This window comes from Zingiber officinale, chromosome 1B, assembly GCF_018446385.1.
Source record: "Zingiber officinale cultivar Zhangliang chromosome 1B, Zo_v1.1, whole genome shotgun sequence".
Lineage (NCBI taxonomy): Eukaryota > Viridiplantae > Streptophyta > Magnoliopsida > Zingiberales > Zingiberaceae > Zingiber > Zingiber officinale.
Genome location: NC_055986.1, coordinates 78,485,044 through 78,496,092, shown reverse-complemented (window position 1 = coordinate 78,496,092; position 11,049 = coordinate 78,485,044). Strand labels below are relative to the sequence as shown.

The following is an 11,049-nucleotide window of genomic DNA, read 5'->3' as shown; positions in this document are numbered from 1 at the left end:
TAAGACCTAAAACCATGACTATTGAATGGAGGTAGAACTAAACAACGAGCAAAGAGGTTCACTTTAGAACATCATATTTGATTTTAAATCGCAACCGATGAAAAATTAAAATATACTGCTGATATCTAAAGAAGTAAGCAAACCCACTACGTGTTAAAACACATCATGTGCATGTGCCTCAATTTCATGTGATTGGATCAGATTCAACAAACTCAGTTTGCATCTAAAATTTGTATAGACACATTTGATACAAAAAGGCAATTGAACTTAGGATTTGACACGAGACATCAGTCCCACAAGGAAGCACTTTTTTGATATCCAAAGAGATACATCCAAACCTGCAATTGCTTTCTTTTCCATTTAACAGGAATAACTGGAAATCATAATGCCACAAGAACTTTTATCTTATTTAATTGTTAAATTTCAACATAGTTAACAAACTATTTGAATAACTACCGAACAAAGTAATTTCAAAACAGACAAATGACACCACAAAACTATCGAACAAAGCAGCCCCCTTAAAGCAATCAGACAAAGCAATAATGCAAGTGTGATATAGACCTTAACTATGTACATCTATTTGGTAGCTACTAAAGAAGGAACAAGGGTAGCATGCCTCATCCTCGGTCCACAATAGAGACACGATGCAATGAGTATTGAGGCAGGTGCGTTATGGCTTTTCTCGCACCTACAAGGACCAAGCCAAAGAAGAAAATGACCCATAGAAGAAGCATGTAGCCTAAACTAAAGCACCATCTCACTTCTATCTTTCCTTGTTGCTTCTGTTAGTGACCCAATGCCCATGGAATCAATTAGTAGCAAAAGAACAAACAGCACCAATTTTTTGCACATTTGCTTGCACTAGCCTCGATGATTAAAACAGAAAATTTCATGAACTGGCAGGACAAAAGCCAGTGATCCTAGTGAGAAGCCGGCATTTGATCTTCCAGCTTGTTATCAGTGGTTTCTGAGTCCAGCAAGGAGTTCTTGGATGCAGGCTTAATCACCTCGCTTATAGCAGGAAGCCTTGACTTGGGGGTCAACCTTTTGGCCTCCTCGCACGAGTAAATATTTATTTTTCTGACCATGCTGCAGAACTCACTGGAAGTGTGTGCCATTAAAGATAAATTAGTTCAACAATTGACCATGACGGTTAGAAAGAGCTTGTTGGGGAGTTAATAGAACAAACATGGAACCTTGTGAGAAAGTTAAAGAGGGAAGGATTTAGAGCCTTACTGCCACGGATCATCGCCAACCATCATCATGTCATCTTCATCGTCAGTGTAGACAACCTCCCACTTCTTTATTTGGCTGGAGAGCTCTCCCTTAATATTGAACATCTCTTCCAGCTTCAGAAGAAGATCATCATATCCATATAATCTAGTCAAATCTACTGCTCTCCCAACTGCCATTCCTTGCATGTGAACCTGTCAAATAAGTGCACATAAACATTATGAGGAAAAATCACCACCGAGTGCACCATATGAATCTGCTAATGTCATCCAGAATGATAAAGAAGGAAAAAAATATAGATTTATGATTACCTTAGTGCAGCTTCTTAATTGTCGATTTTGAGATTCTTGAATTAACCTCACGCATGGCTTCTCAAGCTCACTGCTGAGTGCATTTGTCTCAGACTGGTTAAAGTTGGATGGTTGAGATTGTTGATCTGAATCAACATCCAAAGATGTCACAGGCTGTTCCTCTCTCAGACAAGAGAAGGCAGTGGGTACAGAGATTTCTTCGGCTCCCCAGCTCTCAACTAGCTGGACCCCAAACAGCCTACAGCCTGAACTACTTTCCATCTTTTTTTCACTTTGTCCATCATTAATACCTGTCAGACAGGAATCAATTTGATTTTGTATCTTCGTCCAGTACATGGGGCTGTTACCAGCTGATGGCCCATTGTTTGCATTCAGCACAATTGACCCAGGCTTTGTTGTCAATGTGAACAAAGGTGATTGACAGGAAGGTGCATATATCTCTTTTCCTCTGTGCGACCCTATGAATGGTAAAGTTTGAGTGCTTTCAGCAGATGATGTCATAAATACAAAAGTGCGACAACTAAATAAGAAGTCATTGAAGAAAATTGACTACTGACAACTAAATAAGAAGTCATTGAAGAAAATTGACTACTATCATAGATTGTGATAGTTTGTTCATATCACAAAAGTTGAAAAGTGTTTAGTGATACTACTGGCCGATACGATCAAAGTATCCATAAACATCTTAAACAATTGTTACTTTTGAAAACTTGAGCCCTTACAGAAGCACTGATAAAAGCAGGTCACTGTATCAAGAGAACAAAAAAATCACTCATCCAGAGGATTTTCAGCCAGCAGTTCTAGTGTTAAACTGCTCATATATAAGATAAATGAAACTCTTGTTACACAATTAGGTCATCTAGCAAATATATAATACAAGACTGAATATTTGGATCATCTAAAACAGCTCTCTTAACTCCAGTCCACGCAGCGTTATATGGACACCACTACAAGGAGCATATTCAGGTGATACTTCAGCAGGTTGGGAAAGTGGAGAAACGCTGACATAAAACTTATTGCACTTGAGAACATGGCATGGTGGATAAGTTTTAAACGCAATCATGAAAGTTCCAATGTCAATTTGATGATGGTTGGGGTTAGGATAGCATAACTAAGATCATTACGACTAGCAACAACTAAATGCATGACCTGTCGCCCTTGACATTACATGAGTTCACCCATGCTCAGACGATGACTACAAAAAAGCTAATCCTCAAAACATATTTATCCAGTAGGGGACCAATGTGATTGGTGAATCCAAAAGTCCAAATGGCATCAACTAAGTAGATATCTCAAATAGAGAAGATAAAATAGGTGTGGGAGAACAATATTACCAAATGTTGGAGTAGCATCAGTTGTAAGAACAGATGAAGCCGGCAATCGGGGTCGTTTGTTTCTGACCACCAGTTGAGATGTCGGAGTAGTTGTAAGAAGTGGTTCCAATTCCCATGGTGAAACTCTATCTGGCTTTGGAATAGATGAAGGTTCATCCCATTGAACCTGTACATATAAATCAAAGCATTTCACAAGAATAAATGGCAATATAGAGGTTGTAGGACTTGTAATAACCAACATTAACAATGCTTGATAGTATAAATTTATTGTTCGCAAACTTGTCTTAAGCCAGCAACATGAAATCCTTACCTTTAGGGATCTCCATTCTGAATCTGTCCATCGACATGATGACGGTTTATCTACACCAATGATAGTTCCACTAAACCTGTAATTATCAAAGACTGTAAATTGCTACTATATATTAACTAGGGTACTATATTTGAGCAACAATATATACAGTCAAGAGTACCTCCTTTCTGGAGCTTCATCACCCTCAAAACTCATCTTAAATCTCATCCCAACAGAAAATTTGTTATTTTTGGCTTCAAGATATTTGTTTACACTTACGATGAACTCTGATCGGCTTGTTCTGAAACATAAACACATTCATAGTAAATTTCTTCAGTTTTTCTTTCAAGAAAAAATACTAGGAATCCTCATTTTGTTCAAGCAGTAACAAGAAAATCAAATAATAAATGCATCATTGTTTCCAATTTCATCTAGAAAATATTCAAGAGGTGATTTAATGAAATTGAATTCAAGATTGACAGGAGAATCAAGCATTTTGCAAAATTAAATATAATTTTTATAATCCAACCACAAACATGTTTTTTAGTAATTTAAGTAGACAATCATGTTTTTGCATGCCCATGCATAAAAGGTAAAGAGTAAACAATGAAAAATATTAACCTTGGCTTGTAAAAAACAGAAAACAGAGTCCCACTAGTAATAGCATGAGATGCAGTAGCCAATACTCCAACATGCATACTATGACTGGATATGACAGATGACGGCAAGTTATTTATTTGTCTCATGAGCCGTCTCACACCGACTCGAAGTTCATCATTCTCACCTCTGCAATATAAGAATATACAAATACATGGTTATTATTTCTCCAAGTTATCAGGGTTTAGTATAATTATGAGATGAATCTTGGAAAATAATTTGAAAAATATGCAAAATACAGCAAACGTAACTATTACCTTAAGAATATAAATGCATCACCAGCTACCAATCTTTTTGAGCTCACGAAAACACTCCAACCAGTTGTGAGAAGATGGCGCCTAGGTTGCCCTGAAAGATGAGAAGCTCAGATTAGCAAAAGTCAGCTTGCAGTAACTTACCAATACAGAGATTAAATATATGAATCAATATTAACAATTGAAAAATAAACTAGGATTGCTGCAAACCATAAACATCTACTACTACAAAAACTTATTCTAAAAATGATTCCACACAGATAATAACAGATATCATGAAAAATCAAACAGGGTTGAGACAATGCAATATCATGAAAAGTATGGTGTTATTTCCGTGGATTTCTACATTCCAATCTTTAATTGATCCAGATTAAAAAGAACAAAGCAAAAAAGGCAATTTTTAATAATCAGCATAATGCATAGAAACCTCGAAAAATGTGACGGAAATGCCAATCATTTCCATGAAGATCTTTAGCAACCAATTCTTGCCAAGGTGGGTTCTGGGACATATCCTACACACAAAAATAAATAAATAAATAAATAGTTGTCACTAAATAACTTCAAAAGACGAATACAAGGAAGTTTCAACATAAATCAATATATTAAGAGAACTGAGATAAGAATTAGTAAGCAATAAAAGAAATCATTTCTCAAAGTAGCAACTAACCAGCAGAGGCAGACACTCATCTGCATGCCTCTTTAGAACTGAGAAACCACCGTGTGTACTTGTGTCTGATGCAGTCAGAACCTTACAAAATGAGCGGACATTGCACCTTTCAGGTTCTTGTAGTTGTGGATCTGGACAAGTAACCTCGCTTTGCTGATTGCACAAAAAGGAAAAACAACAGGTTAAAGGAATGAAAGAACATGATGCAAAACTAAAGCTGGACAAACAAGTAAGAAGGAAAGCTACAAATCAACATTTTCCTGTTACTTTAAGGTAAGAAAAATTATAAACATTCTGGAAATAGCAATCCAATGTATGTACAATCATATTGGTAAAAGAATCAGATTATAAAAGTCATTCTTATTTTCCAAATTATTATTTTCTACTGATATCATGAAAGAATCTAAAAGGAAATGATGATGAGCAAAAGACTCACATCAGCTTCAGGTAGCAATGTTATCTGAGCAAAAACTTCATCTGTATCTGCTTCGGCCTGAAATTAGCACATAAAAAAGTAACTCATTTGGCTGGTAAAAAGGCTGGAAGAATGAGCATAGGTATTGTGGCACACTAACATAAAATGTCTTGGAAGAGACAAACCTGAAGCTGCACATGGACTACTTTGCATAGGATCTTTGATGGCAGATCAAACAAGGGCATCTGTTGATCATGCCCTTGATTTGTCGATGCTTCAAGCTTAAAAAAACAAAAACAGAAACGAAATAACTCCAGTTTCTCAAAATTTAAGAAAATAAACCACCTTAAATACATAGTTTTAATAAAGAAAATACAACAAAAAGTTTCCACTCGTGCTAAACAGAGATACTGTACGCCTCAAAAAAGGATTACAGGCTACCTGCCTAGCAATTATTAAAGCACCCAAATATAGAAAGTCGAGGGCCAGCAAGTAACATGCAGGTACAGGATTCGGATAATGAAAAGGACAATTTCAAAGAGCATAAGTAAGTAGATAGGCTGTAGTTCTTGATGGTTCTTATGCGATGAAGAAAATGATGGAAATAAAGAGGTCGAGCAGTAAAAAAGAATTCAACCAGTACCTGCTCCATGTGGCCTTGTGGAAAGTAATAAACCCTTTCACCTTCACGGGGTAGAGTGACTAATGGTCCTGCACATGCTTTCCAAAGTTCTGGGTACAAGACATCGCCATAAGTACCTGATTGGATAAAATTATAGGCAGCGTTCAGGAACCAATTGAAAGTAACATCTAAAACCAAGAACAATCATATTACCTAGTGGTTAGTAGATGAATGAATATAGTGAATTTGATGTTTTCTATAAAGAAAAACAAAAGATTAAACTCTATTAATTGGAGAGGGAATGATCCAGGAGAATTTGTCTAGGGATGATTATTTAAGAAGCCAAATAAGTGATATTGGTCGCAGAAAAATTTTGCGAATAAAAGATTAGGTCAACAAGACCGTCTAGGAAGAAAAGGTTAATTAAGAAAAGGATCTACAATATGAAGTATTTGAGAAAACGTAAAAGCATAAAATGGTCAGAAATGAAATCACTAAAGATAGGACAAGATCAACCTCAACAAACATGAAACCCGAATGAGAATTTTGGGAAATGAAAACAAATTTACTCATTGTTCAAATCTAGGAATTCTATTTCGAATGATAAACATCTCCAAAAGCCCTAAAAAAAAAATTTAAATGCGAAACGACAAAACCATGAGAAGGAAAAGAGAACTCCGGGAGAAAACAAAAGGATAATTGCGTAATAATAATAATAATAATAATAATAATAATAAAGAGAATAAAGAGTTCTAACCTGATCCAAGTACAGCGGATGAACTATTTGATGGCGGCAAAGCCATGAAACCAGTTTAGAATTTCTCTTCAGAAAGGAAAACAGGCGCAGCAGTTCCGTTTCGCACTTCAAAGTTGAAGGGCGACTTAAGTACACACAGAATCCCGGCTGATCGCAGCTCCAGTACTTCCAGTCTCCCACAAACCCCTAGCAAAAATCCAACGAAACCTCGGTTACCACCTAAAATATGCGAGCAGTTGCCTACAATAGCATCTGACCCCTATTCTGGCCCCGCGATGCCTTGACGTTTTCGTACATCGTGAAACGGAAACCTAGAAGCTCGAAAGGCACCCCTTCTTCACCTTGTTTTTTCTTGAAACGGATGTAGCTTGGTCCTTCAACGCTGGATGCAATAAAGGCACCTCTTTTTCGCCGCCTCCGAATTCACCGCTAACGTTGCACAAGAAAAGGCGCCTCCTACACCGTTTCTCCGCCCAAACACAGATCTGCAGCAGGGAACACTAACAGATCTAGCTAGCACTCACAGAAACTTTACACTCCTAAAGCACAAATCTCTTTTATGGCACACCAGTATAACTCAAATCCTCGGCCCAAAATCTGCCCTGTAACTAGAAAGAGAAAAGCTATTACAACCACATCAAAAATCGAACAGAAGCCAAATTTGCCAAAGGAATTCAAAACAGAATAAAACTCCTACAACCCAAACAGAGCAGGACGCACTCGAAAGCCTCCAAGATCGAAACTTACCCCCAACGGGAAGATCCTCAACTAATCTCTACCTCCACAACCAAAAGATTTCATATCGAAGCCATCCTGCGAGAAGGGAAAACCACAAGCGGCCAATCGAGTAGCCGAAGAAGAATCGCACGGACTAACACCGCGAGAAAGAAGCAGAAAGAGGAAATGGGCGGAGGAGGAAAGCTTGGGGACAGGAGAACCACTCCGGCTTTAACGACGAGGCGGCTTCTTTTTCTGGCATTACTTTTATTTATTTATTTATTTATTTATTTTTCCTTTTTCCTCTTTTCACTACCTGTCTCTGCGAGACCCTACACCGCACCCTCCGACGACGCTGCTCCCTACTCGTTCCACGGATAAGCCACTCCCCGCGTTCCCGTTTCCCGTTTCCCGTTTCCCGTTTCCTGAGATCTAGTACTCCCTCCGTTTATCGAACGATCCTCCACACGCCAATTGGACGGCGGAATGCCACTTTAATTTTACGAGTTTTAGATTTCCAGAATCCGCCGTCCCTATCGCTATTCTTCTCCGACAGGACAGCACACGCAGCAGTCCCCGAAATAACGAACATGCCATCGCCGTCGAAATGCGACTTTGACGGGGGCACGGGAAGCGCGACAAGCAGACCGCCACGTCACTGCTCGAGCCAGCCGGCCAACCCGGGGAAGGCCATCGATCCGACGGCAGAGACGCGGGGAGGGGAGTCCCCGTCGACGGTTCATATTCGGACCTACCGACACCGGGGCTCGGATGGCAAATACTCCAAGGAAGGAGGGCAAAATTGTCCTGTGGACGTCTGGTCCCCTGCGGGGGCGTCACTCCTGGCCAGTTATATCCCGGCAAGCAAAGGATCACATTTTAATACTCCACCGCCATGATCGTCAATCATCATCACGCTAACCCCCCTACAATTTATAGTATTTCCAAGAACACCACTGGTCGATGATAATGACATAATTAGCGTTAATATGATATTGGAATTCCAGGTCACAAGTCAAGTAGCAGGGAAGAAGGGGCAATTATTAGGTGCTTGTAAAGTGTGTTGTTTAATCCAGAGGCTGATAGGGATTTGTTGGTACAAAGAAGAGGGGAGCATAACAGGTCCCGAGGACGCAACTAGCGTATTTATCTAATTATAAAAGTATCTTTTTTTATTATATTTATAAGGAAAAAAAAACAAAGGTAGACATACTCTTGTCTGTGTAATTGTTTAGTATGATAGTTATCCTTAATATCACATCAATTTATTTATATCTCAATATAAAAAAAATAAATCATGAATAATTATTAATTAGATTATCAATATATAAAAGAAAATATATTCAAATATATTAAATTTTGATCTAAAATTTTATGTGATAATATACTATGTCTTAACTATCACACCACTTTAAAAAAATTGGAATGAATATTTCTATGCACCAGTACCATATCTCCCATTAATCTTAGGATAATTAGTTTGATTTCATTAGAATTTTTATTGATTAGATGAATACTTGGAATACTTGGAATTTTTTATTTTTATTAAATTAAAAGAGAGGTCTTCCTTGAATACTTGGAATGGCCTACTGGCAACAATCTCTAGACCCACCGAATCCATGCCGGTTGACTTTTGAACTAACTCTCTTCCTCCTCAAGGAAGCTTCTGATGCATTGTGCATATTGATAATGGATGTATTCATGGATTCTGCAGTGCAAAACCATCTTGTTTGGCGTTAGAAAGCATTAATCTCTGGAGGAGCGAGTCTAATTAATTAGCTTCATCATATCCCACTGCAAAAGCAGCAGAAAGCAGAATCCACCATCGCTAGCTCGTTTCTCTTGTAGGTTGCTTTCGTGTTAATTTTTAGATGGATTTCCATGAGAATCACTGACTGGTCCCTGCAACCTGATGCCTCTGTCGAATTCAGGCAAAACAATCTCAGGCAGTGGTCCAGAATGAGCGATCATCTGAACGAGTCTCAAATCATGATGAGAACAATGGCGCATCTCTGTAACAGTGATGTCCGAGCAGCTTTTGCAACTCTGAAACATGTGCTTTCCCCATTGTGAATCTCACTTGTGTTCCAAACCATGGAAAGGTGTATGTGTATGACCTTTAACCAGGTCTTTCCAAAGGAAATTAAGGACCAATTCTTTGAAAAGCTCAGCTCTGTTAGGTGAGCTTGTGCCGAAAGTTTCTGCTTTTACTGATCCTGATACACGTATTACTTTTTAGTAAGAAACTATTGCTCAAAGAGTTCTATTCAAATTGTCAAATTAATTATAAAGACAAAAATAAAGAGCATGTTGGTCTTTATAATGCATTCATGCATGCCTACTGAAAAGTAGACTTATAAAGGAGATTTGTAAGTCGTTTAGAAAACAAAATGCAAGGGCGAGTGTGGCTGGATGATTTATTTGTCATCAAAGCCAGTCAGATATAGTTATTCGACTTGTGAAAGGAGTTAATGAGGTTTTAAAAACTAGTGGCAAAGAAGAAACACATGCCTTATTCATTAGTTTTTAATTCTGGAGTTAATAATTCCATTGTTAGTTGCAACTTCAAGAGGGAAGAGACTTTTCTCTGCAACAAAGTAATAAAAGTCAACGGGGGGATATTGAGCAAATGAATGATTAATTAGCGGTTGATGTGGCTGAACCACTTCCTCACTTTAAGGCTCCCACCACCTCCCTTAGTCTGCCACAAGGTTCGCATCCTCACATGTGCATTCACACCATTTGAAAAGGATTGTGTATTTAATTTATGTTGATTAATTTTAAAGATGATAAATTTAATTTTAAAAAAAATTATCAATAAATTTATATATATATATATATACTAGTGATCGTGCACACGTGTCGCGTGTGTAATATAATACATTGAAATCACATTGACTCTTTATAATGAAATTATATTAATTAAAGTATTTTAGCATTAAAATACTAAAGTAGAGTCATTAGTAGAACCAAATTTTCGAATGTCACCCTTACGACTTCCTTATGAAAAAATTTAATTTAATTTAATATTATACTTATCTTAGTAAAAAAACTAAGAAAAGTATATCTTTTAACATTGTTGGCCTAAAATATTTATAGAAGTTTTTTTATTATAGTGTTGTCAATTCTAAGATGTGGGACTAAAGAAAACTATATTTTTTTTATATAAAACAACCAGAGAAAATTAATGATGAGAAAAATTCATAATAATATGCCGCAGCTGAGTCTCGAACTCTATATCACTGATTGTTTCGCTTGTGGAATTACTAATAAACCTTAGAATTATTTTTAGTGTGAATAGAAAAAAGGATATTAACGTAAATTCATTTTAGGCTTCACCAAAGTTAGTTAGTAAAGGGGAGAGATTTTTAATAAAATAGTAAGATATATATAGTATTCTTATACCAATATTTTTAGATCAATCGTCTATTAAAAAAAATTTATCTATTAATTTGCTCAAACTAAGATCCAATCCCTAAATATCTAAGAGCATTTGCAGTGCTTTTAACACGTGAAACGTTAATGTTTGTTTTTTATTTACTTTTTTTTTTGTCATATGCAATATTAACGCATTCATAGATTTGAACGCGTTAATGCTACAGTATTCAAAGAAGGCGCCACGTCGACGTTAATGCCTCTATAGTATTAAAAAAAGGTGTCACGTTGACGTTAATACCTCATGTATTAACATCGTTGGAGATGCTTTAGGAAATTGAAAAGATATTTGGTCGTTGCACCATTATTCTGGGAGAGAAAATGTAGTTGATAATTTAAATATTTAATTTTTAAAATC

General features: G+C 37.0%; 1 protein-coding gene across 3 annotated transcripts; it reads right to left on the bottom strand.

The window, feature by feature from the left end:
• Positions 1 to 383: 383 nt before the first annotated feature.
• LOC121968116 (auxin response factor 7-like) lies at positions 384 to 7,504 on the bottom strand. Of its 3 annotated transcripts, none has more exons than XM_042518630.1 (16): positions 7,287 to 7,504; positions 6,835 to 7,141; positions 6,540 to 6,725; positions 5,804 to 5,919; positions 5,346 to 5,441; positions 5,182 to 5,238; positions 4,746 to 4,898; positions 4,506 to 4,590; positions 4,082 to 4,172; positions 3,789 to 3,953; positions 3,349 to 3,468; positions 3,189 to 3,264; positions 2,879 to 3,044; positions 1,545 to 2,002; positions 1,237 to 1,427; positions 384 to 1,101 (listed from the first exon to the last, which is right to left on the bottom strand). In XM_042518630.1, the coding sequence occupies exons 3-16, from the start codon at positions 6,583 to 6,585 to the stop codon at positions 921 to 923; spliced, it is 2,001 nt and encodes a 666-aa protein (XP_042374564.1). In that variant the 5' UTR covers positions 6,586 to 6,725; positions 6,835 to 7,141; positions 7,287 to 7,504; the 3' UTR covers positions 384 to 920. The 3 variants fall into 3 exon arrangements, with proteins under 3 accessions (XP_042374564.1, XP_042374554.1, XP_042374558.1); XM_042518620.1 differs by having other exon boundaries at positions 6,881 to 7,141; XM_042518624.1 differs by having other exon boundaries at positions 6,540 to 7,147.
• Positions 7,505 to 11,049: the final 3,545 nt, after the last annotated feature.

What these genes read in the sequence shown, in the direction of transcription:
- LOC121968116 (XM_042518624.1), bottom strand. Translation starts at nt 6,585, where the DNA reads ATGGCTTTGCCGCCATCAAATAGTTCATCCGCTGTACTTGGATCAG. An exon ending in TCTGTTTTTTACAAGCCAAG is followed by an intron (nt 3,469 to 3,788) that starts GTTAATATTTTT and finishes TTTATGTTTCAG; the next exon opens with AACAAGCCGATCAGAGTTCA. An exon ending in CAGAATGGAGATCCCTAAAG is followed by an intron (nt 3,045 to 3,188) that starts GTAAGGATTTCA and finishes TTATATGTACAG; the next exon opens with GTTCAATGGGATGAACCTTC.